This window comes from Bombus fervidus, chromosome 1, assembly GCF_041682495.2.
Source record: "Bombus fervidus isolate BK054 chromosome 1, iyBomFerv1, whole genome shotgun sequence".
NCBI classification, from domain to species: domain Eukaryota; kingdom Metazoa; phylum Arthropoda; class Insecta; order Hymenoptera; family Apidae; genus Bombus; species Bombus fervidus.
Window position 1 is genome coordinate 21,183,626 of NC_091517.1, and position 27,554 is coordinate 21,211,179.

The 27,554-nt window shown below is 36.4% G+C and overlaps 2 protein-coding genes across 14 annotated transcripts; both read right to left on the minus strand.

Moving 5' to 3' along the window:
• Positions 1–1,539: 1,539 nt before the first annotated feature.
• Tpnt (troponin T, skeletal muscle) lies at positions 1,540–20,469 on the minus strand. Of its 13 annotated transcripts, none has more exons than XM_072008903.1 (15): positions 20,226–20,469; positions 17,449–17,494; positions 15,707–15,733; positions 13,944–13,964; positions 11,196–11,213; positions 7,056–7,086; positions 6,845–6,949; positions 6,156–6,252; positions 6,022–6,058; positions 5,816–5,921; positions 5,487–5,705; positions 5,169–5,261; positions 4,994–5,074; positions 4,524–4,602; positions 1,540–2,403 (listed from the first exon to the last, which is right to left on the minus strand). In XM_072008903.1, the coding sequence occupies exons 2-15, from the start codon at positions 17,472–17,474 to the stop codon at positions 2,120–2,122; spliced, it is 1,224 nt and encodes a 407-aa protein (XP_071865004.1). In that variant the 5' UTR covers positions 17,475–17,494; positions 20,226–20,469; the 3' UTR covers positions 1,540–2,119. The 13 variants fall into 13 exon arrangements, with proteins under 13 accessions (XP_071865004.1, XP_071864984.1, XP_071864994.1 ...); XM_072008883.1 differs by lacking the exon at positions 4,524–4,602 and adding an exon at positions 3,467–3,545 and having other exon boundaries at positions 20,226–20,466; XM_072008893.1 differs by lacking the exons at positions 4,524–4,602; positions 20,226–20,469 and adding exons at positions 3,467–3,545; positions 17,969–18,112.
• A 4,936-nt stretch (positions 20,470–25,405) lies between these two features.
• On the minus strand, positions 25,406–26,759 carry LOC139990090 (U11/U12 small nuclear ribonucleoprotein 35 kDa protein). The gene is made up of 4 exons (XM_072009008.1): positions 26,550–26,759; positions 26,114–26,329; positions 25,824–26,037; positions 25,406–25,725 (listed from the first exon to the last, which is right to left on the minus strand). The coding sequence occupies exons 1-4, from the start codon at positions 26,550–26,552 to the stop codon at positions 25,535–25,537; spliced, it is 624 nt and encodes a 207-aa protein (XP_071865109.1). The 5' UTR covers positions 26,553–26,759; the 3' UTR covers positions 25,406–25,534.
• Positions 26,760–27,554: the final 795 nt, after the last annotated feature.

Here is a 27,554-nt window from a genome sequence, read left to right on the forward strand (position 1 = left end):
CCAATTTTATTTTGTTGAAAAATTACGATAATTTTACAATTATAATAAAAATAAAAATTAAATGAAATATCAAGTATGGAGCAAGTAGCTTGAAAGATCAATTCTGTAGTATAGGTGTGGTTTGTTTGAAATTGTATCGTTCCCATCACTATCGGCTGAGTAAACTAGAGTGAGATGAACGAAAGCGAGAAAGAGAGATAAAACACATCAACGGAAGTATGTACGTGAGAAGAACAGAAACAGACAATGGTCTCTCGTTTGCTGTACCTTTTATGTTTTGCGTCATTGTACCGTCACTGAAGTCTGTCTTGAATTTTAACGAATTGCGGTCCTAACATGTAAATTTGCATGATTTCCTTTCGACGAACGACGATCGTCAATTTTGTAGTCTCACTGAAATAACTGCACTGAACTATGATATGAGAACTATTGGGTTGATAATACATACATAGTAACAAATTAGCAAATTTATTAATCAATTTCATAATTAACGTTAACAAAATCAAATGTCAATGAATATATCTTCATTAAAAGCCATGTTTATGAGCAACATAATCCATGTTTATTAAACCAAAAGGACTGTTATAATAATTAGTTTTCGGTTCATTCACAAAGCGAACACGCTTTTTCATAAAAATATAAAACAAACCAGCAAATTACCTCAAAATATATCTCCAAATCAATCCATTTTCAGAATGTTTTTGTATCTTGAATCAATTTGTTGACACATAGTTAAATGTAAACAATTTCCAAATTATACAAATAATTATTTGATACTTTTCTCAGCTTGAGTTCTCATATAGTATATCAAAATATTTCTTTTAAAGCCCGAACTTCGTGGCGTACCAAAATTCGCACGACAACTATCATTACACGCAGATTCCGTATTGTTTATTTTAAGGGCGTTTGTTGGCAGCACTTGAGCGTTTTATACCTGTTTATAAGTTTTGGCGCGAATCCGAAGCGCCATGATGATTGTCGGGTACGTGTTTACGAAGGCGTCATAAATCAATTAATATATTTCTGTTTCGGTTTTACTCGATGTGTATGTTGATATGTTTTTGATAAACAAAACAACGTGACTTATCGGCAGTGTATATGTGCGAATAATTATATTCATTAAGAACGCATTGTACTCGTAATAAAGGAATACTCGAAGAAAAGGTCAAGTAAGAACGGTGAAAGGAGATCAAGAGAAGAAAAACTGACATTATGATAATTTTCACGATTAAGCCATTAATCTCATCCGTATCCGTATTCTTCTACGAGACAGGAAATAAGGTTAGTGGAATGCAAGGGCGCGGACGAAAGTTTTTTGACTACCACGATGTACATATGTAAGTAGTAGGAACTTTAAAGGGGAGATTTCTTTGCTTTCGCGAACCACACAGATTGCACACTATGTATTTTGCTACATTCTTTTTCGTAATTTCCGAATTTATTGCTAATAAAATTTGCCAGCAAAAGTAAGAAAAAAATCCAGTAATAATCAACGTGTTAATGTCTTGAATAATAAAGAGTTGAATAATAAAAACACTATTGAAGTCTTGAATTCGGAACAGTTTTTTCCATAGGCCTCTTAATTTACAATCGTGATTACAAGTGTCAGTGTGCGTAACAAATCAATGTCTTCTCCTGGGGTGGGAAAGTTTCCTCGTGGAAATCTTACACGATAAACCTCTTCTTTTTTTATTTTGATAATGTGTGTGCGTGTATTTTTTGTACAATATAATAATAATAATTGTAGTAGTAATAGAAGTAGTAGAGTAATAGTAATAGAAGTAGTAGTGGTAGAACAGCCGAGAGGTAGTAACAGCGTGTTTTATCTCACCGGAATTCTTGCCGTTATAGGTTAGACTTTTTCACGGAAAAATATAACTTGTAGACCGTTCGTCTTTCTTTCTTGAACCGTCTTCGTACGATTACTCCGATGTCACAATAAAAGCTCAAAACAAAAAGCTACCTATAACGACGAAATTCTGGGAAATGGTTCGCCATTGTTGTCTCTACTGCAGCCACGACTATTATATTTCAATGGTTCGTAGGATGTTTCGACATTTCTTGGTGATCGATCGATTAAATCTTTGGTTAGGTGTTGCTGATCTTTGGAAAGAGGCGTCTATTCTTCCTCTTCCTCCTCCTCCTCCTCTTCCTCTTCCTCTTCTTCTTCCTCCTCTTCTTCCTCTTCTTCCTCCTCTTCCTCGCCTTCACCCTCACCCTCCTTCTTCTCTTCCTCTTCTTCTTCCTCCTCCTCTTCCTCCTCCTCTTCTTCTTCTTCTTCGAATTGTGGTTCCTCAAGCTCTTCGTCTTCAGCCGCAGCCTTCACGTCTTCTTCGCCTTCTGGAGATTCGGGGTCTCCTGGTTTCTTGCCTGGCCTCTCGCCGAACCACTTCGGCAATTTCGCTGTTTCAAAGAAAAACATAAGATATATCTGTTATATAATCGATGATATTTTAATTCGTGTTGAAAATTTTTGAAAATATATCTCGATCGATGACAGAGAAGATTTGTTGAAAATTATCTTGAACATAAGGATATGTTTAGAAAAAAGATGGAGAGTATTATGAGAATGAAGAATAAGATTCTAGAGTCGTAGAAAGTTACTTTTTCCACGGAAAATAAACAAAGAATTAAATGTACAGGCACATGCTTTCAATTTTCTGAAAGGTTCTTCTCGCTTTTCATCGAGCAAGGTTCTTCAACGTTGGCAAAATATACTTCACTCTATGGCCGTTGCAGTCTGTCCTAGTTTTTAGAAAATACTGTGGCTGGTCAGGTTTCAAGACCCACGACTCGAGCAAACGCACACCGAGATACATAACATAATAAACAAGTAAGAGACAGCAAAGTGCTTCTTGCATTAGTATATTTTCGTTTGAACAGTTGATACACAAATTATTTGAAACACGCGAAATATACGTAGATCTATGATATTCTTTCCTATTCGAATTCTATAACCAATAGTCTTCCCCTTCCTTTTTGAAACCAATATTTTTCCACCTTTTTTATGTCACGATCTCTTTTTATGATAACTAGATATCCTCTGAACCTTGACAACCCCTTCCCTCGTTTACAAAAGAAACATTCTTCATAAAGTAAAGAAAATATATTAAAATTACATATTCCAAAATATTTAATATTTCCATCTAGAAATTGGAAACCCAGTTTTTAAAGAAATCTTTTTTCAAATATTTTAACCACTTAATATGTGATGTCACTCCTCCTTTATAAAAAATATTCTTAATAAGAATACAGAAAACAGATAGGAAATTAAAAATGGTTATCCTAGAATATAATTCTAATTTAATTAGTAGTGAATATCTTCAACTATATAAAAATAACCAAAACAATACTGAAAAATGTCTTTCCCACAGATTATGAAGCTCAAGTTTGAAAATATAAAAAAATATACATTTATAACAAATGATGTGTTGCGTTTGCTCGAAGATGAAGCTAGCATACATACTCTTCTGACGACCAAGGAATTGTTCCTTCTGTTGAGCCCACTGCTTCTCTATGGACTCCTTCTGCTGTTCGGTCAGGCCCTGCAACATTAAGGGACAAAGTGGCATGCTAGGATACATCGTCACACGGGGCACTCGCCTGGTCTCTTTCCTCGGTTTTCAAAATATTGCTGTATAAATTCTCCTTATAAATGAGCTTGGGGCTTGATAACTAGCAGGACAAGTCAACGAACCCTAGTATTACACTGGAACCTGCTTTTTGTATACACATATATGTACATGTCGGATGTTTAAGTTAAACGAGTACATTTGCGATTCCAAAAGAATTACATACATATTAACCATCCATTAGCTTGCATTAATTACGTGGTACAAATTCTTATATTCTCTTACACAGACTTTTAATTAGTCACTCTACTAAAATGTCAAGCCACGAAGAATGTTTGATAGAAACATGTCGATGTGATAAAATTCTGTGCATGACTGAAGTTTGTATTTAAAGTAATTGTACTCTTTGCTGTAGGAGCGTAAAGAAATAGAACTTGAAGCGTAGAGTCTTTCGCTTCGCATTCGATGTGTTTCGTATTCGGTTTTCTAAATGAAAGATTTCTTGACAAATGTTCTTCCTGTATATGGGACATCCACGGGACAATCAAGATGCTGGATACGTAATTTGCATCTGTCGTAAACATCTTGTCACCATGTGATCTTATGATTGACACTTATTCTAAGACTCGTAGTATAAGTTCTTCCGTTCGTGATCGTCATATTCATGCTTGTTTCAATAATAAATTATGGGGAGATGCGATGAATTACGATCAATGAAGGATGAAATGTGAGTACTTTACTTTGTGGAACGAAACAACACGAGCATAACAACACTTCCAACGATCTCTATAATCTAAATCTACTATTTATTAAATGGAGTCCAACACGAATTAGAATGACGATCATTTTAACGGTCCTAAGGCAAACGAAAGGGGGGCAAAGGGCTAGGGGTACAACCAGCAACGCAAGCAAAAGGGGTAGTACACTGACAGAGAGCTCGATAGGACTCACTTTTGTTACGCTTCATGAACTGTTCTGTTTTCTGTTTCCATAGTTTCTCGTTGTACTCCGCTAGAAGCGTGTCATAGCCCTGCGATTCAATTGACATTCTTCTGTGATCATCTTTTTTCAACTATTATCTTTCTACGACTACTTTCTTAACGAGCTGTGTCGCTTCTTCTTTATCGCTCGTGATATCGTATCTATTATTATTTATTTTACTACGTCTTTGACCATATATCACAGTGATAAAATCTCTTTTCCTAATAATCTTACTCCGAAACATTTATATACATATAGGTTTCAATTTTGTACCCATAATAATATTTCTTCAGATAGCATGCCTTTCCCATTTTCTCCGATCACCGTTATTATTAGATCTTGAGATCTCAAATCGGGTAAAATTTATTTTATCGCATATCTGGGTCAGCTGAATATTCGAAGAATCAGCGACTGATCGAATCTATAGGAAATATACTTACACCCTCGAAGAGCTTCTTCTTATCGTCATAAGACCTGGTATCCACTCGACGTTCGTATTTGGAGGCCACTTGGATCTTAGGCTACGTAAGGAAAATAATTGTACAGTATTAAAGGATTTCACTACGAAAATGTATTATATTTTGTCTTTTTATATCGTTTAAACGTGCTACTTACAGGGTACTTGCCGGTGAGGGCTTCGGGATCAAGACCTTTCTTCAAAGCCTTGTGCCTCAGTTGCTGCTTCTGACGTTCCTTTAATTCTTTAAGCTAAGAGCAAACAGACAATTATTCAAAACATTCCGATGCTTACAAACATAAAAGTACGTAATATACATATATGCAGAATGTATTTGTGGGGTCAACACCCAAAGGAGAGGATCATCAGCGGACGACGGCATTTTGGTTAACATAGCCGACTACAAACACTGAGAACCTCCCTTACTCCTAGTGCTATTTTTCACAGTTGTTACATATTCATGTATTTTCACTCACGTCATAGTCCTGGCGTTTCTGTCGCTCTTCAAGATCATATTTCTCGGTCTCCAGCTTGACAATGGTATCCCAGAGTTCGGTAGCCTTGAACCGGAGCTTCTCAATGGACATACCATCGATTTCCAAGGGTTTGATGCGAATGCTCAGCGAAATCTTCTTTTCCTCTTCCAGCTGTTCTTTCGTCTTGTTGCGTTCCAGTTGCGCCGACGTAAGGTTACCCTTTATCGAACAGAAAAATATATTAATAACATTCCAACTATATGATCTTACGCTGTCACACGATATATGTCTTTCAAAATTTCAAGTTTCTTCGTGGGAACGATACGAACTGCTAGATCTTTCCTAGTGATGGTAAAGTTGGGGCCCTTCTTGTTCGCTTGATCTTTCATCGCTTGCATCATAGCCTGACGTTTCTTTTCTGATTCCTCCAAACGTCTGGATAAAAAGATTGTATTTTTTTATATGTTGGAAGTTATTTGTCTTACTATATTAGTTAGATATATATATATAAGATTTGGTAAAGGCAAACACGTACTTTCTCTTTTCTTCAATATCGCGTTGCTTCTTCTCCTCTGTAAGTTTAAGAAAACATCAGCAAAATCTCCAGAAAGAAAATCGGGTAATCTCCCGAAACAATATCGAAACAGGAAAAGAATAGAATAAACCCACCGATTTCACGTTGGCGACGTTCTTCCTCCTCCTTCTTTTTCTGAGCCAATCTCTTTTCCTCGTCCGCGCGAGTAATCTTGCGCTTCGCTTGCTTCTCCTGCGAACAACGCGAAAGGAAGCAATGAATAATATAGATCCATGGAAACGTAACAGAAAATATAGTACAGTAGCGTACGAATGTATTCAAATACTTGTAGGTTTTACGTATAGGTATATATTATTTGTGCATTGGTAAAGTTTGAAACAAATATGAAAATGGACGTAAGCTAAAAGATATATTTAATACAGGAATATATTTCGCAGAGATCGCAAAAGTATTGAAACAACCAATTATCTGTAGTATTAATATACCTTAATATTTAATGAAACCATTATTAACATTTATTGTGATGTATACTAATTTTTTGATATTACTATTTTATATATGTTTTTAGAGTAAATATCTTATAACTTCTTTATACATTTCCAGATTGCTTTAAAATTTCGCCAATGCCAAATACGTTTGACACGCCAATTATGATAATCGTTGTCACAGTGTTGAAGAACTTTCGAAAGGTTTCGTATAACTCATAAAATATATACACAGACATTGTCTATGGTGAGTGTTCGAATATATATACTTTTATAGTCGACTATATATCTAGAAAGTGACAACAAAGGAAATGTAAGGTTGCTTTATGAATACGAACCTTCAATCTCTTCAGTTCTTCCTCCTCCTTGGCTCTTTGTTTCCGCCATTCTGCGATGTATTCCTTAAGCTGTTCGTCCAGGTCGCTCCTTTTCTGTTCTTGCCTCTGTGTAAACGGGAAAGGACAGAATGTAAATATGTGCCGATACTAAATCTCCCCGATATATCGTATCTACGAGATCTCGGGGACAGATCCCAAATCTTCTCCTCACCTTCATAAACTCGATATTCTCCCCAGACTCCCTGATGTAGGCCGGAGCGAAAACAAAAGTAACTTTCTTTAGTTCCTGTCGCTCGTCCTCTGAGAGATCTCGTAAGATCTTCCAGAACTCCGATACGCCACTCTCACGTTCCACTTTCTATTATTTATTACACTTCATCCATTCTCTCTTGTGGCGAATAATTCTCTTTCTTTTTTTTTTTTTGCTTATTTTCATGTTTTTGTCTTTTTCCTGTTTTTTTCTTTTCTTTCTTTCTTTTTTTTTATTATTCTTTTCCTTTTAGTTTTTTCTCGTCACACGCACATAACAACCAGACAAACAGACAGACGCACACGCAAACGGACAGACGGTCGAATGGACGGACAGACAAAAGAGAAAATTGAAAAGTTTCTGTTTAAGCATATGGAGAAATAAAAGAGAATTAGGTGCGCGATGTAAAAAAGTGAAGTGTAGTTTTAGAAAAAGAGAGAGAGAGAGAGAGAGAAAGAGAGGCAGAGAGATGTTAATAAGTTTACGAGGGTTGAGGAAAACCGACGAGTTTGTTGCCAGGGAATCCATTAGACCCCCGAGGAACGGGATATTGGAAAATTGATGGAAGGTTTTAGCTAGAATTATGCGGTCACTTGAATTTAAATTTTGTTTCGGGGCTCGCGAGAATAAGATTTTACGGTTGCACAAAAACTCAGAAAAAACTTCGACAATCGTTCGTCTTTAACGCAAGAAAAATTACTAAAGCAGAAAGTAAAAAATATCTAATGTCTGATATTCAAATTACAATTCATAAGTATTAAGGCATTTTGGTCAATCTGCGCTACCAAACTGAATTGTTTCTCGCTACTTTTATTTTCTAATTATTCCAATATAAATCATGTACATTGAGCGATAGTAAAAATATTAAAAACGAAAAATACGAAGGAGTCGTCTTGACGAGTATTTGGAGGCATTTCAAAATTCAAGGTATTCTCGAATATGTGCAGACACGATATCGTTGGTCAAATTACATCACGTGGATCGGGTCCAGGATAACTTTAAAATAAGGGAAGAATCTCTAATTATAAAGATGATTCCGCCGTTGCGGAAAATAGACGGCTTGTGGATTTTTGGATCTCGATGATGGAAGAGACACACGGGATATTTGTATATCGGTTCGAGTTTAGTTCTTTTAGCTGGAAACAGTAATTCAAAAGCCGCTCGAAACCAAGCGATTAAGCATTTTTACAGAAAGCAATTTAGCAGGTTCGAAGAGAAAATTTTGACAGATCTGAACAGCGTACAATCGGAACAAGAATATTCCTATTGAAATTAAAATTACAATTACAAAATTTCTATCCGTCAATTAGAGCTTCGAGTTTCTTTCGAAAAATAATTTATATACCTTGAGATGGTAATATTAATACGATAATGTTTGCTGACAAAATATAATCAAAATAAAGCTAAAATTAAATAATCGAAATAATAAAAACGAACAGTAAAAATTAAAGTAATAATCATAAATGTAAATAATCTGTATGATGAGAGTATATGTATCATTTTATCGAATAAAACGATTTTTCATAATATATCACAAAGACGATGATAAAGGATAATTGGGAGAGAATTGGAGATCTAGCATTCACTCTTCTTCTCGTCAGACATTTTCTTCTTCTTTCCCAACTCAAATGCAAGCAACACGCATAGTCGCTGCCGTTATCAGCGTCATCGCTGTCGTCATTCTTATTATCAATTATTATCCACAACGCCTTAAAAAGCCACAGTCGAAAGCCGAGGTGCTGGCCAATTTACATACATGAAAAATGAAGTCTCGACGATCGTGTCATGTAGAAGAGCTGCTGAATGTTTGTGAAATAATTCCGATCTCAGCTATTTTCAATCAGGGGAAATACAAAAATACTAGTCTCGAATAATTCATATAATACAATAAATATTATAGCGTTATCGAATATTATTATATTCAACGCGAGTACTTTGAAAAATGAAAATGACCGAGTGGGACCGGTTCCAAAAGTTGCTCTGGGTCAGTTTTATTCGCAAGTGAAAACGACAATATAATAAACAACGTTTAACATCGTTGGCAATGTAACACGAATGTTGCACAACGATATTATGAAACTGCTCGGCAGATTACTTAAAATATTCGGCCTTTTCCATCCATCATAACGATTCACAAAAATTCAGCGACCTTCGACTAATTTGGCCGATCTTTCTGCGACAATTGCTGCGGGTCGATTGATTATGGCGCAAAGTCGAACATAATTAACAGAACGTGACAGAGAGGGGAAGACTGGGTGATCACCAAAGTGACAGAAACCAAAAAAACACGACTCCTTTGGAAACGCAGGAGACAAAAAACACGACATCAAAGTGGGTAGAAGTTTAAACGAGATGAACGGGTAAAAAGATCGGTTTTCGTGGACTCGTGGACACGTATGTATCGTATACACATGTGTAGGTGTACGCGTGTAACAGACACACGGTGATTATATACAGAGCCGTTAATTCGTGATTAATCAAGAATATAGAGAGACAAAAAGAAAAAACACGAGAAGGGGGTAAAAGAGACAGATAGATAGACAGACAGAGAGAAACATGAGCTTGGGGGCGGGGGTTGGTTGCTTCGAGCACTGATCACGAATTATTAGACCATATTTATCTTCTTTCTGGCGGGATCGAGACACATTAAGTATACATATTATTGCACAGAGTAAACAGTTATTGTTTTTATCGAATTTCCAATGGATATCAAACAGCTGTTGTGACAAAAAAAAACATACGAAACGTATAACACGAGGGTTCGAACGGAGGAAACAAATAAGAGACAAATAAAACAAAAGGAATTTATAGTTTCAAGCTGCACAAAAAAAATATGGTGAACGTTGAACACGTATTCTGAAAAGAAAAAATAAATTTTTCTTTCAGCTTCGTTTACTATTTCTTTGCCATTGCGAATCGATGATCCGATAATCCGGGAATATTATTCTTTAGATTTAACTTTAGAACGCAAATTACCATTAATGAAATTTACATTTACCGCGTTCGATTATCGATTACAAACTAAATAAAATGTTTGCTACAATGTGTTAGATGCGACAGAGAGATATCAAACGATGTTTCAGGATAAATCATACTCAAAGTATTAATACCGAATCTTGGCATGAGATAAATATCAAAGCTGACAATGGCTGTATTCTTCCACCGAACTGTTTGTTCGTTAATTACATTACATCACAGTGGAACGTGAAACATTTCGAACGGACACCACAGCTTTGGTATAAGAATAAACCGCATTACGTTATCGTACACATATTTATGAAACGTTTGGCAATCGTCCAGCCGACGCAAGTTATATTAGTTGCGCGCACCCCTTATGCAACTGCCACCGCATAATACGGTCAAAAGCCTTAAAACTTTTCGATTAAACAACGTTAAATCGCCCGTACATATTTACGTAGACAAGATTGCTTTTAGTTGCTTCGAATGGTCAAGAACCTTCAGCGAAAACAACCAACTATCTACAAACACCTTTAAACGTTCTTTCTTTTAACACGATCAAAATTTTCACCGAAACGATTCGTATACCAGTAAATGTTCGCGTGAACGTATAGATAACCACCTTTAATTAGCTTGAACGGTCAAAAACCTGTAGCAAAAATACTCAATCGTTTACAAATATCTTTGAAAATATTTTAATGCGATAAAAATATCCAATAAAAACAATTTTCCTTACATATACATACGATTTTATCATCTTTCGAAAAGTTTAAAAAGTATGCTTTCTTAAAAGGTAAGATTTTAATTATCATAGTCACCTGTAGAAAAATTGGTCAGCTTTTAAACTCGTCGAATCGTTCGTTCGAAAGATTCGCTCGAACACTATAACTTTCCTTCGTTATAAATTTTCTATCGTATAAATCATTATATGAGGAAAGATTGCGAATTATATATCAATAGTTGGAACAGATAGATTTGTAAGAGTAGAAAATTCAGATGATACGATGAACCGTACCGTTTTTTCGTCTCGTTCCCGCCAAAAATTCGAAAAGAAGCGCGGACTTGGGGATATTTGTGAGAGCGGCCGAAGAACAAAGAAAGTATTATTGACGTGTAATAAACAACCTTCGAGATTCAACTTACTTTTGGGACGCCCTACCCCTACAAAAAAAGAAAGGAAAGGTACATTAATAAAAATCGCAGTCGTTCGGGTTTCTTTGCAGACGGGTTACTTTGGGACTGGCGGAAGCCCGCGCAAACTACATTCCGCTTATTGCTTCTTTCTCTTACTCGTTCTTTTTTTATCTTTTTTTTTTTTCTGTTATCTTATTCGTTCCCGGTTCGATTAAAGTCCTGAGAGCCGATCGGGCGAAGAACGGCGTTGTTAAAATTGACGACAGTCTGCCGCGTTCCACCCGCTTTTATTCTCCTCGGTTCCTTCTTTTTCTTTACGACAGAATTCGTAGGAAAGTTTCGCGCTCACCGGCGAAGACAACGAAGCGCGAATCTCCGCGTGTCTCACGAGCGTGTTCTTATCGACTTTTTCACAGACAACGTAAAACAGGAGAACAGGCAGCCTACCGTCTCTTTCGTTCGAATGATTTTGTCATACATACGTGTATTCGTGCTTTGGAAAAGCTACGCGCGTAGGTGTTTTTTTTTTTTTCTTTTCGTAAAAAGCCTTTTTCCACAGACCAGGATGCGATAACAAAACGACAATTATGCGACAGTAATACGCAGAAAAAACAAGAACAAGTTAGGTGTGGTAAAGGCGTGATGGGCGATTTATTCTGCCTTCAATCTTGCTTGAAAAATGAAACGCTTGATTGGATGTTAATAACGTTCAAGAGACTGCGGAAAATCGTCGAACCTTTTGACCGTTGAATAAGTAATTCTATAAATATGGAACTCTTCGAATTGATAACGAGGGCGGATTGATGGATCGTATTTATCATTAAAAGAAATATCGTATTGATGTCACGAAGCTCATTCGAAATATCTGAACTTTTAGTTGCGCTTAATTTAAGTCGTATTTATCATTGAGAAGAGCATTGTATTGGTTTCACGAGCGTTAAAATTGAAACAAATATAAAAGAAATCAAATAATATATAGCTTAATATCGTTTTGCAATTATTTTTAACACACTAGTCGGTTATCTTGGTTATTTTAATCTTAGACAAAGATAACAGAAAATAAGAATATATCTGCTTGAACAGATCACACCGTACGTTAATTTTAAGAGATTATTTGGTTATCGTAGGCTTCAGAATAGTAAAGTGTTAATTTTCAAAGATATACTTTCGAAAGTAGAATTTTAATCGCCATAGCCATCGATTGGAAAATTGTTCACTTTTCAAGCATTCGTATACGGTGTAAATGTGTGTATCATTCGTAACGACCAAAAAATCACGCTAACTAAAATCTCTGAGACGTGTATCAAACAGAACAAAATAGCGGCGTAATAGACATATGTACTCGTTCAACCATCGACACAACAACAGCGACACAGCATCAAAGATAATAGAAGATAGTGGACGGACCAAATAACAGAGAAAAATGAGGTCGAATAGGCAAAGAGAGATTAAAAAACGAGGTTTGTCTCTGTCGTTTCCATTTCGCTTCTCGACCATAAATTCACCGATAATAACGTTCACGATATCCCTAAAAGGAATATACTGAGAATCGGAAGACAAATACTGTAAAAATGCAAAGTGAAAAATATAAAAACAATAAAAAAGAAGGGAAAGAAAAAAAAGAGACAATGTACGAGATTCTATTCGCAAAAGTCGGATTCCCTTTGAGGAAAAAAAAAATTTCTCAAGACAGTATATCTCGTGTACACGGTATCGCGATTTACGAACAATAATTTTAAGTACAAAAGTGAAAAAAAAGCATCAGCAACACCGGTGCGTTTCGCTAATGCTAAAGTGGAAAAGGTCATTTTTCACCGCCACTGTACGAGCAACGACATCGGACCGTTTTAACGTTTAACTCGAAAATTCCATCTAACCGGCAAAGAAAACGATTCGTACGATTTCTCGGTGGAGTTATTAAGTCTCGATAGATGAGAAACGCAAAAATTTTACGGTTGACAAAATGCATGGAGAAAAAGAAAATAAAAGAAAAAGGAGAAAGAAAGAGAACCGTCGCGAGATGGATAATAAAAAGAGCGCTAAAATGGTCTTTGAATTACACGCTCGTCCGAAGAGACGATTGTTATAAATTACGGGAAAAAAATCGGACTCTTCGCGGAAATTAATCATGTCCGTTGTTTAATAAAATTTGCTGCTGGATGGTAGAAAAAGAAGTATGAACAAAAAAGAGCCAATGATTAACGATAAATGCTCAAATAATGCTTAAAAAGGAGTGACGTTTTGCGAAAAAAGATCAGGTCGATCGCGTTGACAACGAAGGAAGCGAAAATGATGATCTCGCGGCAGAATGTACGTTTCGTTGGACAAAAAAGAACATCGATAACAAGAAAAAGCGTGAGAATAAAAATACGGTACAGAGCTAAAGAGAAAAAACAGACTGGTCGTGTCTTACAGCGCAGAGTAAGATGTACCACGTAGAAAAATAAAAACAAAAAATACGTTACATTTATACAAAGAGAGATGTATGTAAGAGCGAGATAGCAGACAGATATACAATACTAAACTTGTATGAGATACAAGACAACAACCACAACAACAGCAATAAACGGTTAAACGATTAACAAAGAAAAAAATAGAAGAAATGAAAGTGAGAGAGATAGATAGAGAAGAAAGAAAGTAAGTAAATAGAGAAAGAGTAAAAGAGACTAAGAAAAAAACGAGAGAAGTGAACATTGCCAAAATAGCTGCCTGAACAAGATACAAGGCGAACGTAGAATTGTTTTCAAGAAAACTTACTCGATCTTCCTCTCCGGCTGCCTTTGATTTTGCAATTTGTCAATTCGCGCCGCGTTGGTCGTTTGGTCGATGGTGATTGCCGGTTTTGATTGATTGGTCGGTTGGTAATTTTTTTATATATTTTTTTTTTTTTTTTGTGTATTGTATTGTGAAGATATCAGTCGAAGGGGCGGATTGTTATAGATAGAGTTGCGAACAGAAAAACAGAGAGAAAAAACGAAGATCATAAACCAAAGTCAAAAGATAATGGCATCGATAGGTGTCTACAGTGGAGTCTACTAACAGGACGATAAATCGGACACTGGTAATTATTCTTTCCCCTCGATCGTCTTCTCTTTTCATTGCACGTGAATGTTACAAGAATCACCGAGAAATATCGGCCCCGTTAAAAATAATGGATAACGCGATTCCGGAAGATGCATCCGCGTTTCGTTTCAACTACCTCGCGAAAGGATATTTCTCGGCTATTCTTCCGTTCCATTCGAAACGACTCAATATTTTTCTTCGATACCACTCGAAATTGTTTTACTTCAGACAAATCGCCAGTGGGAAGAAAACATTGAATCGTGTTTCGTTGTTGCGCAAACAAATGGACGCTGGCAGAGAAAGAAAAATTCCATTCGCGAAACTGTAAACGGACCGTAATTTCTCGAGATTCTCTAGATTCTCGATCGGTTAGAACGTAAAACAACATCGACAATTTAATATTCGATTCGAGGTTCGTAGATACCGCGCCATTCGTTTGCTCTATTTTCGCGAGAGAAGCACGACTGATTCTAATTTTAACAATAGTTCGAGAGAGATCGCTCTGAGGCACGAACGTGATTTTTCGATACGACTATTGTACTTTCGAAAGTTCTGTTCTTCCGTGATGCCTAAAGTCTGATTGGAAATTCCTCGAGGATGAAAAATTCTTTGTAAAATTTATGCTACTTGGAAATTTGTTCCTTTTCTATTTACTTATCGATGTGTCAGTAGAGTTAAATGAATGTGACGCAAATATCGATATTTCGTTTAATATCGTACGAAGGCGAATATGAAAATCGTCAACTTTCGCGTTTCTATTATTTTACACTGCGATTACGATCGATGCCCTCCGGGGTGTTTGAGAAATTGTTTCCCCTTTTTTGCTGTTGTGTAAACTCACATTCGAGGCAACAAGATGGCACCGCCAAACCATCCGTCCTATTTTTGTAAAAGAAACACGCCTAGTCTAATTCTAACTGGCTTCGTGTTTCACGAGAAAACGCGATGTTTAATATTTCGACAGTCAGAAAGTTACATAAATTTCAAATAATAATATCACTATAGATATACTCAAATTAAAAATCACCAAACAACGTTACTTGCTTATTAACAAATAATTTCCATGCCTTCCAAAGTCGTGATACCGATCTTACGACGCGACCTTAATCAAATTTTCACGAATCAAGCTAATTACATTTGAATTAACCGTCAAGAACGATCCCTCTAGAGACCATAAAAACCTAAAAAAGATGATGACTAATTGGCAAGAATCTAACGTTTAGAGCACGATCAACGCTCGTTATGATCCGTTGCATAGCTAAAGGAGCCTAAAATCTAAAATCGAGATCAGAAAACGACAACTACGACTCCCTGGTGACTGCGCAGTGGTAGCAGACACCTAAACGCGGACACGCCTCTGGAACTTACTTCCTGGAATGAGAAAATGAGAGAACGTGGACGTTAGAAGTATTTTTGGAACGATCTCGAGGGATTAAGGAATTACCAGCAACACTTACGTTTCCTCGACCACCTCCTCCTCGCTGCTGTAAAACAGAAAATGGAAAATGGTATTTGTTAGTCACCGGGTACAGGTAAACGCGTACAAGGGGGCTATTAAATGAATAATAAAAAGAGAATACTAAAACAAAACACGGGCTTTCGGGCAACAGGGGCACATTTTTATGGGTCTACGGGGCAAATGGACATTTTCATGGGGCTGTAACTCGATCGCTCGCTAAAAATGAAATACGCTCTTCCTTAAAGTGAAATGATTTTTGAAAGTGTTTCAAACAATATAACGAACCTTTATGAGAATAAGTCCAGAACTCACGCTTTACGAAAGTGTTTTACGAAGAGTAACAAACAACTGGTTTATACCACTGTGATACTTAACTCTCTGTGCAATTTTGCCACTAAATTTATCGAGTTCAGATCGGGCAACGTAGAGACACAAAGAGATTCGCAAGCGAAGACATTTTAACATGACATTTTTGGACACGTCTATTCACTATACTGTGTACAGATCCAAAGTTCGATTCGATCGGACGACTAATCTTTAGGTGCGAACTGTGTTTGAATTTCATCGTTTTAAAAATAAACGATAACTGTTTCGTTTGCATCGACCATGACCTCGTTTCCCGTATGATAGTTCCATTAGCGTTATTTCAATATTTATACATCGAAGTATATCGTTAAACAATAAGTACTCTTGTGCAAAAGTTTGGAACTTTTCTGCTCGACTTTTGAACGAAACGAACTTTATCCGAATAACGTTTTAATTATGGCTCTCTAAATATAATTAATTACGTTTTCGATACTTCGAACGAATATGAATAAAATATTTATATAATATTAAATATTAAATATTAAATATTAAATGTTACGAATAAAATATTTATTTACTTGTAGAAATTCGTTATATTTGTTGAAACCCTAAGTGGCAACGAACATATCGTAAAATATAATCAGAAGATGGTATAGAGGAAACATTTTTAGCGAGCAATTTAATCAAGGAGATGACGTGCAACGATTACGATTTGCTCAACACAAAGACACGTGGGCAGGGGGAGGGTGGTTTACTTTCACAACAAAACTCTGGGGGATAAGAGTTGGACGAGGTACGTATCGATAATAACGTATTAAACAACAGGGGAAACATAGTACGAGGGCACAAATCACGGAGAGATTTTTCATCTTACGTGGACGCAATTCGTTTTGTTGAATACCGTTCATTGTGTGACAATGATCAACATCGAGAGGGGGCGGGGGGAATCTCGGTAAATCCTCAACTTTCGTAGCAACCTGATTGATTCTGAGTCGCATCGAGAACGTAAGTAACTAGGATTCAGTGACTTTTTCTCGACCCTGCAAATCGCCACTAAGAAAGACTGTACGTGATCTATCGACGACATGTTTCTCTGACGCTTCCGATGGGCTATATATCGTGCTATCTCTTAACTTAAAGTTACGTTCACCTCAGCTAAAAGATATCCTCGGCATTCCCCGTCACTCAAGAACTTCCGATTTCACGGACATTTCGACGATGCCCTTTGCTCTAATTTTAACCAACGTTCGACGAATCGTACTTACGTAACTTTCCACTTATCTTCGATTTGTCGATCGTGGACGTTTACTCTCTTACTTCTCTTTCAATGATTGCTTCGTTCACAGAATCAATTTCACAAGCCGTGACGAAGAATGTCGAGGGACTGGATTTAATATCTTTCAGAATATTTCCTGAGCGGCTTTCAATACTTACGAGTATTGCTCCTCGTCGTCAGACATGTTTGCTGGTGGTTACGGTACTGCAACACGCAAACAAACCACCGATTAACACAACGCGTCCTTATCCGACAATTTCTTCGTTATATCTCGCATAGCGCGTAATTACTTAATCTTCGATCACAATTCTTCGCACCAACCGAGAAAAAAAAAACGATCGAATCGTCTATCTGAATGTTCGATCTTTTCCCAACTAAAGGAATTGCGAAAAATATTCTCGCGAGGTTACACCGAACGGGCATGGAAAAAATATTCGGTCTCGTGTCTTGAAGAAAGAAAAATATTGTGGATGCACTCGCGGGTGGAAAATCTCTCGGAAAAAATGGCCGATCGGTTGGCGCGCAGAGATTCGATCGTCCGTTCTCTGGAAGGCAGATGTACGTGGCGCACTTCTCACAGCAAATTTTTAATAAACAACAAGCCAAATGGCAAAAAGGGAAAGAAACAGAAGGTATGGACGAGAGACGAAGGGTGCACACGTTGAGCATAAATCGAACCTTGCTGCCGCGAGAAAGAGAAAGCTAGAAAAGAAAGGAAGAAGTCGAAGGGGCGAGACGATGCACTGCTGCAAAGGTAATCTGATATTCTGAGACGAGAAAGAGAGTGCCAGTTTGCTAACCCTGGCCGCAAGCTCGACGTCGCAAGCTCTATAAGGAGCCATCCCCTTCTCTTCCTCGTCGCTCTAATTTTAGAAAACCAACTCTACTCTTCTCTCTCTCTCTCTCTCTCTCTCTCTTTCTTTCTCTATTCCTCTTTCTTCCTACGTTTATTGGCTTTTTCTTCTTCCCTCGCCCGTTTTCTTTCTTTCTTTTTTCTTTCTCTTTGTCTCGTCCGTTTGCCTCCTTCGCTCTCTATGGAAGTTCTTCCACCTTCTGCTCGATCTCGTCTTCGTTGCCGTTGTCGTCATCATCATCGAACTCGCTCATCGTTTCCTGTCTTCGCGAACAAATTAAGCTTCGACCTCCAAGACATTCTTTCTTCCCTTCCCTCGGCCCATTGACAAAGTTCTCCTCGTTTCTTTCCTGTCTTTTTGTTTTTTCGATATCTTTTATTCTGTTGATACTACTTCCAGTTACAATCGCTCGTACCGATAATTCGCTTACGACTATTTTTCTTTCAATTCTTTGTTCGGAGTGAAGGATCGTGAAGAAGCACGCACGGCTTGATTCGTCGAAGTTCAAGTCAATTGCAGGGATATTTTAAAATGATATCCGCTTCGTAGCGCTAATTTCGCAAATTGCCCGGCATAGCGTTTAGACGTTACATGCTACGATGCATAATGCCACGCGATGGCTGACGCGTAGGAGTGGAAACAATATTATATAATTACACACGTCACGATTGAATGTCGTGAAACGGGATATTTGCCGTACATTTATAGGCGGTGAGTTATCAAGGAGCCAACGCGATTCTATATTCGTGCTCTTTGTTCTGCCATTATAGGAAAGGGAAATAATTTCATCCCTTACTCGTTATCCAACCTCAAATTCTTAACGCTTAATCTGTAAACTTAAACTCGAGATTTGCATTTACGTTAAAGATAAATATTAGGATTTTAATGTATAGAATTGTCCGACTGATCCGTACGAAATCATATAAAAGAAAATTACACACGTATCGTATAGGAGCTATATACATATATAAAATTATGAAATTATGAAAATTTATGGATACAATATTTTTATAGACGATGAGAATTATTTAAGAAAAAAAGTTGGTATCTTTCAAATCTCCTCGGTGGTAAACATTCTGACAAACTTGTGGAAATGAAGTAGCTTACGGTTTCCTTTGTTCGCTCGTCGAACGTCAACATCCCTTGCTTTCCTTTTGCGATTTTATTAAACTAAAATCATATTCACGGAGCAACGAAGACATCCTCGACTTGCCGATAGTCAATTTCGAAAACGATCGAACGAATCACATAATAGTTGTCCCATCGTGGAAAAGCACATCGTGAAAGGCAAGCGGAAGGTGAAACTAAAACTCCAACGGAGACTGGGCAAGTTCTCCACTAATAGTTGTTTCGAATATCTGCCGGAAATTTGTCCAATTATTCTCACTCGGAGAGTTTCCTCTTTGAAAACTCTGCGCGAGGTCAACGAGAAGTCTGATCTCCGAATAGTAACTTCAGTAGATAAACTCACAGCATAGTCAGACACCACTTGCGCGCGGCTTTCGCTCGTGAATTCTCACGAGCCTTGTATCTCTGGTCGTTCGACATAAATTTACACACAGCCTCGGGACCATCCTTTCAGCTATTTACCGTCTATACCAGCCATCTATTGCATTATACATCCAGTCAAGCTCAACATTGCACGATGGTTTTCAGACAGAAAATTTGACCGTCGAAGCATTTGGTCCTCACGCCGGATCCGAACAGTTTCATCTTTACCCGTGGTCGTTTCACTTTCACACTCGGTTCCGTCCAATTTTCCGCTTTCCCTGCCCCTCGCGATACATCAAATCGATCCACGCAACGGCAACGAAGACAACGAAATCCTCTCTAGCCAGCCACGTCGATCATACAATATCACTATAACCAAACTTATGCTAAGCATCGGTGATCAAACTGGTCACTGATTCGAAATATCCATATCGATCGTAGATCGACATGCAAACACGAGCGATCCAAGATCGAGTGAAAACATTCTCAGAATACGGATATACGTTATGTCACTGAATCAAACCAAGTTAAATAATGAAGCACATATCGAAGAGAAGAAAAAGAATAGAATGATGCTATTAGAAACTTACACTCGAACGGTGTGAATGTGTGTGACAATGTTGTGTGGGTGGGTGGGAGATGTGTGTGTGTGTATGACGTGTGGTATGAGGGTTCGCCTCGGGGCACCAGCCGAGCAAGAGATGCTTCTCAACAGGCACGCACGGAAGAGCTTTTGCCGGTGGAATGTGGAGTCCGCGACAGCTCGAGCGGCTCTGAAGTCCTGCGATCAGAGCCTGGACAGCACCAAGGCTCGGAACGATGCCTACTCGGCGAGGCTGACTCGAAATCCGCTCCCTTTCGTTTCGCTATTAATAGAAAGCAGATCCACGTTCGTTGGATGCGAGCGTGATACGATCCTGGCACGCTACTATTTTCGTCCCTTCTACATACACGTTCCCGTGCGTGGATCTCGCTCCCTTTCCCGTGGACCCCTTCTGCCTCCTGACTTCCACCCCCGCAGCTTATGCCCGCCGACACGAATCATCGATGGAATCGTCAAGTTGGAAGGGATACGCGAATTTTGAATAACTTGATTAGGAGCTTCGTCCGCCGCAGCGAATGATACTTCTTCGTTCATGTTTTGACTGCTTTTATTTATTAAAGATAACTTCTCTCTTTTGTCTTTTCATGGTGAATGGTGTTTTTGGTTGCAGAACGTGTTCATTGAATCGAGATTGAGTCGATACAGTTGAATAAAAATATTGAGAAATTTGATTACATCGATATGTGTTTGGTATGGATTTTCCAAATATTGGAAAGTTATTCGATTTATTTTATGTAGTTTTGTGATGTTTGAAAAAGAAGTTTAAAGTTTTGAAGGGTTCTGAAGTTCACAGGTGAATATGGAGTGGGATGCTCTAGCTGTCCGAACGATTCAGGGAACAATCTACTTCGTTGAATCGGTTGTAATAAAGTTAGCTGTAAGTTGTCCGAACAGAATTTTTATATGAAAAGAAACGTAAATTTTATTAACAGGTCAGAACAAAAATTTGTATGATTTCCAATGAAAATTTTCTGTTAATGCGTGCAAATATCAAATATAGTAGATTACTTTATAGTTGCAATAAATCTTATACAGCTTTTATTTCAATCGCTTATTTATAGAATAAAATGTTTCGTAAAGTAACATTTCGTACATCGTCACGGTATAAAATTTCTATGATCGTACTAAAGGAGATAACTTCGGATGATAACAAAGTTAATAAGAGAGAGCTTTCTTCTAATGAAGTACTATGCAGATATCAAAATAAATACGATGTTCAAATACTTTGTTATCTTCATCCAGTGAATAAGTAGCTTCGGATCTTAATAATAAATTGTACGACATTTAATTCGGATTCTAAGGACTTGCTAATTAATTTCTAACTAATTCCGAAACAATTATCACATTATTATCTACAGCGGCTACAGCTAATATTAAACGATTTCCTACTGTAACTAGCCCTGAGATATCTACTAATAAATTTAGTAAGCAGCCAATTTAAACTTAATTAAATTTAATAACTTATTCGATAACCAGTATCCGCCACTGCTAATTCTACCTAATTTCTTAACCAGTCTCAAGACAAACCTACTCATCTTGGACAAATCCATTACGTATTCTTCTGTTCCGTTAAAAATCTCAAGTTTACGAATGTACATTCCTATACCTGGCTCGATGGCTTAACGCTTTTAATCCGCAAATGCTCTTCCATCGTAGAGCGCTTAATTCTGAGTATTTAAAGATAGCAATTTATTCAAACGTTATGTGGCAACCACTCGCAAACCTTTTCGCGTTCCCACTTTACCTTCATTTCCGTTCGCCGGTTAGCTTAAAGAAAAGAGAGAAAATAGGAAGGGGCAGTACTTTTAATGGCAGAACGAGAAATCTTGAGTTCGTAATTGTGCTCACGTCTGACCGAGAGGAAGGGAAAAGGAAAGGAAGGAATAAAAGCCGGAAACTGCGGCGAATTAAAAAACGCTTCACGGGAACGTTATTCGACGGAACTGTTTATCGCGTACGATAAAAACCGTACCTTTTATTTCAGTGCTTTCATTTTTCGAAATACGTTCTTAAGAGGGTGCCCCGTCTGTATATAAATTTTTAACCAAAACTCCTCGGAGTATTAGAGAACATCAATCCGCTGAACAAACATAAAAAAGACATTAGAAGTAAATTTATCCGTGTTTCTTATGCAGCATTATCCGTGCATATGCTAGAACGATTATAGAAATACAGGATAAATTTTTCTCCCGAGTGAGTTATTTCTGACGCTGATATAGCTACATTATATCTGTCCCGTATCGTGTTCAACCTCGCCACCGCACCGGTCGAAAGTTTACTGCCCATTGGTCTACGGCACATTACTAAATATATTTACCCTCTAGCAATAACAATATGAAAATGATGGTTCCTTTGCTAAAAGCCATCCGACGCGCTTTGTGCGCCTGAAATTAATGTAATCATTATTATAGTCGCGATACAAATGGTCGCGTAAAACGTAATTTATTCACTGTTAACGAGAAGATTAATGAAACAGTATCTATTAAGGCTCTGTCATTGAATATTTTGCTTGTAATGTTGAAACAACGATTATTCGTGCTTTATCGTTCAATATTTCGCTTATAACGTTCAAACAATTCGTATTAATATTGTTTAATATTTTGTTTATGATATCTTATCAATAATTATGGGGTATTTTCGCCATGTTTCTCAAAGGATATCTAATAAAGGTATTTATTAAAAATTTATCTCTTGTCGAAGAGTTAATAAAAATACTTATGTCGAATGAAATAAAATTTTCCTTTCTCGTTCGAGGGATATCGTGGGATTTAAGAACATAAAATGAAAGTTTTAAAGTCATAAAGAATGTATTAACCAGATGGAAGGTTCAAATATCCAAGGGAAAAATGCGACAATGTGCAAACGCAACGAAAGAACGAATAAAAATATGAATATAGCTTTTAAAGTTATGTGCAAAGGATTATTATGATGTTCTATACGTTATTTAGTTATTACACGATTAATGAAAATATGTTCGAAAAATTCATCTCATTTACATCTCTATGATGTTATTATCGCACGAAGAAACTTATATCTATACTACTGACATATGTTCTAACAAACTCTACAATTATTATAGTTTACAGTAAAGATCTATAAATCTATATATACATTCTTATGATGTATACTAAAGAAAAAGAGAAAGTTAAGGTGTTAAGAAAATCACTATTTTAGTTCCAATAATGATAATGAGATATTAATCGCATGACAGAAAAAATTTTACTTTTACAAGAATCTACATATTGATCCTTACAGAAAAGATTTATAAATTCTTACATTATAAGAAACCTTAAAGAATCTTTGTTCCATAAACTATTAGTCGTGCATATAGAAAAGTTACAAGTATAACAAATTCACTTTTTACTACTTCGATATCTTTCCTAATATTCTACTTGTACATATTACAATATATAATACATGTATTACACATTTCTACTTTATGAAACGTTAATTATTCACATAGAAGAGCCACAAGTATAGTCAAATCATCGTTATAATAGATTATACTTTATGGACAAGTGATCTGCTTTAACTCACCAATCTCTTCCTGATACTTTACGCTTGTATTCTACACACATAGAGGCTCATAATAAAGTTGACTTTTAATAATTTGATAATAAGAAATCGAAAGAATCAGAAAAAGAACTCGAAACTCAAACTCTAAAGAGAGTAAAGTGTGCGACATCTAGTATCTAACGGCTACAAAATGTAGCGAAGACCGCGTATACGAGCTGCCACCTCCGGCAGCTGTGTCCGTGAATAAAAAAAGCACTGGGGGCAGAGCAGCGTTTATGTTGTGAAAACGGGAGCAGCGTCCGAGTCCGAACCGACGAAATAGGAGCCGCGATAAACGAATGTGGGTTGCCCCTCTGAGACCTTGGCGAAGGTGGATGAGGCAGAGAGAGACGAGTCGAGGAAGGAGGCTACCTTATCAGAGGCAGCCTGGAGGCTGAAACTTCGTTCGCGTGGCCGACGTCGAACCACGAGGCGGCTCCATATATGGAGGGGGCCGTGCTAGGGAGAGGGTGTCGCCGACGCTCGAGTATAAAGTTCCACGACGCTGACGACCTCGCTTCACACCACGCCAGAAAACTCGACTCTCTTGGCGTTGCTCGCTCTTCCAATGATCGCTGATTAATTGGTCATGCGACGCCTGTTAATCTTTCATACGCCTACTCAACTGAAGGAATTTAACATCTTCATAGATTTTAACGCGAGATTCCGAGCATAGGATGGGAATATAAGTCTTGAAGATAGAAAGAAGAACAAGAAAGCTTTCTGCATATACTAGGAAGTAGTTTTGGTTGATTCAACGAAAGTTTCGTTATATGGTACTCATTATAGTGAAGTTGATCTGATTTAACATACGTAATTGGACCATCTTGAGATTTTAGTGCGAGATTACAAATATACAGAGTGAGAGTACGTATAAATGTTCGAGATACAATCGAAAACAATAGTTTGAACAATATTCTTCTATTTTTGTGCAAGAAAGAATTTTATACGTTATAAAAGGAAAACAATTTTAGTTGATTCAACGAATGTCCTATTATAAAATGAATTTCATATAATTTAACAAGATTAAAGTCGTTATGGTTTAAATACCTTCGCAATTAACGAACTAGACATCATTATTTGTTACGGATTATATATCTTCCGATAAAACGAATTGAATAATCAACTGAATTCCGCTGATTTTACCTGAATTAAAATAATTCGGAAAATTCTTTATTTTGGATAAATCAAAATTGTTTTAAGACATTCGTGCTTTATTTCAGAAAAAGTGCTATTCTCTCTAGAACATATTTTGTAATTTTTGAAAACGAAAACAACATGATTCACAGTGATAGTTTTGACATCGGTTACAATTTATGGAATGCTGAAAAAAAAAAGGATTCTTTAAATGACATCAGACAACGATTAGAAATATATTGCGATGGTTTAGATATAGCACAGATTTAGTAAGAGAAAAAACAAAATGTTTTATATAGTTCTCAATCCTATTTTAGAAATCAAAATCAGGAGAAATATTAAACATTTGTTTTTTCGTTAAAAGTTTCTGACATTAAATTTATTTTATTTTTAGTATTATAGTAATTTAGTAATTATAATATACAATACGTTAAAATATATTTCACAAAATAAGTGTAGATTTCAAATATTTCTAGCAGAGTGAAGTCAAAATTACAAAATCTGCAAACAAATCTTTGAAAAAGCGCAGGTACATCACGACAACATTATTACAACATATTTTAATGTTAAAATTATTAAAAGATTTTAATTATGGATACTTTCTTAATAGTGGTAATAACGATGATGTCCTTGATGGTGATGTTCTTGATACTGATGATGTTCTTCATAATGATAATGTTGTTCGTGATGAGGATTTGATCTAATAATATGAGGTACGATTGGTTTTTTAAAAGGTCTGTCTCTTCCACCAAATCTAAGTTGACCTGACCCCTTTTTGCCACCAAAACCACCACCTACATAAAATTATAACAACTATTAGTTATTTGTACATATTATGATACAAAGTTTAGAAAATTGAACGCTTATAAGCAATTAGGATGTAATTACTTACCGAGTCTCCTTGGTTTCCACCCATGCAAAGTACGTCCACGCTCGTAATCTATAAAAATTTGATAGCCTTTTAACGTAGCATCTACGCAACGTCTAATTACTCTTCTAGCTTCATCTTCGTTTCTCATTTCAATAAATCCATAACCTTGGGATAATCCAGTCACAACATCAACTATAACTTTTGCCGATACAACTTCTCCATATCTAGAAAAAAACTAAATTTATTAATACTTAAGTATATATATTTTTTTTATTTATGAAAACAATAAAAGTTGAAATATATTAACATACCTCCTTTAAATCATGTTTGGTAATTTTTGGACCAAATCTGGCAACAAATAATGTCCTTTCTGGTTTTGATTTTAATCCATGAGGTGGTTCATAATGTGCTTGCATCGCACGACTAATAGCTTTATCATGTGGTTCTGTATCTGTACCATCGATGCTACCTGCTTTCAAAGGTTCGTATTTTTTGGCATAAGGACTCCAATTCTGCAAAGCATCAACCTGGAATATAAATACATTATATTTTAAGATGTATTGATATACAATCTAGAGAATGTATGGTTACGTATCCCTAGTAAATCGAAACATAACCTACTGAATTGTACTGAATTGAACGTTCTTTAAATAGTACTTTAACATACACTTAATACATCTGTTTTAAAATACCTCTAAAGTGACACGAAATTACTTTTATTTTTATTACAATACATCATTTACTCACCATCTTTGTAAAAATAAAGTATAATGTATATTGATAAGAACGAATGTCATCAAATTATGAAAAATATAACTACTATCACACGTCACATTCGAGAAATTATAATTATTGTTAATTAATATTTTCTGAAACAGAAAAAGAACGATATAACCTTTCCTATATAATAAACACTGTCAATGTTAGAAAACAATTCCGGACTATACGACGTCGCCATCTATATGAAATATTAGGAAACAAATTTGAATTGAAAATCGTGAAATTCTTCGATCAGTCTCATTTTTTAAAACTATTACAAACAATAAACTTTAAAGAAATATTATGTACAATTGTAATGACAACTATAGCAATTTTATTTTATTCTAACAAAATTATACCGCTAATGGTACACTATATTATATGTAACTCATTATCGTACATATTCAAGATTCAAGTACTTCCAAGTAACAATTGTTTTGTCAAAACAAAAGATTATAAATCAATGCAAGAATTATCAAATTATCTATAATACATATAATAACATATAATAACTTTTCATTCTTTTGTTACTAATAACTCATGCAAATAATTGATGCGACTATAAATGATAGAAGACGACAAATTAACGACATTCTTTTTAACATTGCCGTTATTATCGTTTTTATTTTCTGTTATTACTTTTCTGAGATTTGTTGAATTTGTCAAATTATTTGAAGGCCTCGCTGTTCAACGAGCGAGGAACAACAGCCGCGATTGGGAATAGGAAACGTCAGACAACAGGTGGAACTACATCTATTAATATAATACAATATCGTGCGGCTTTGTGTCGTTCACGACACTGTAGAAGACTTTATTTAAAGGCACGGCTGGTGCGTTACATGCTCGTATTTACATAATACGAATTCCTATCGCGGGATAGCCTCATAAATTCACAATACACGCGGTTGCAGGAATTTCGTGGCTGAACGCGTGTATTTTATCGACGGTGGCGTCAATTTCGACCTTTTAGTATTTATTAATCGCAGAGACGAC

What these genes read in the sequence shown, in the direction of transcription:
- Tpnt (XM_072008903.1), bottom strand. Translation starts at nt 17,474, where the DNA reads ATGTCTGACGACGAGGAGCAATACTC. An exon ending in AGAATATCGAGTTTATGAAG is followed by an intron (nt 6,950 to 7,055) that starts GTGAGGAGAAGA and finishes CCGTTTACACAG; the next exon opens with AGGCAAGAACAGAAAAGGAG. An exon ending in GATATTGAAGAAAAGAGAAA is followed by an intron (nt 5,922 to 6,021) that starts GTACGTGTTTGC and finishes CTTTTTATCCAG; the next exon opens with ACGTTTGGAGGAATCAGAAA.
- LOC139990090 (XM_072009008.1), bottom strand. An exon ending in CCAAACATGATTTAAAGGAG is followed by an intron (nt 26,038 to 26,113) that starts GTATGTTAATAT and finishes TAATAAATTTAG; the next exon opens with TTTTTTTCTAGATATGGAGA. An exon ending in GTGGAAACCAAGGAGACTCG is followed by an intron (nt 25,726 to 25,823) that starts GTAAGTAATTAC and finishes AATTTTATGTAG; the next exon opens with GTGGTGGTTTTGGTGGCAAA.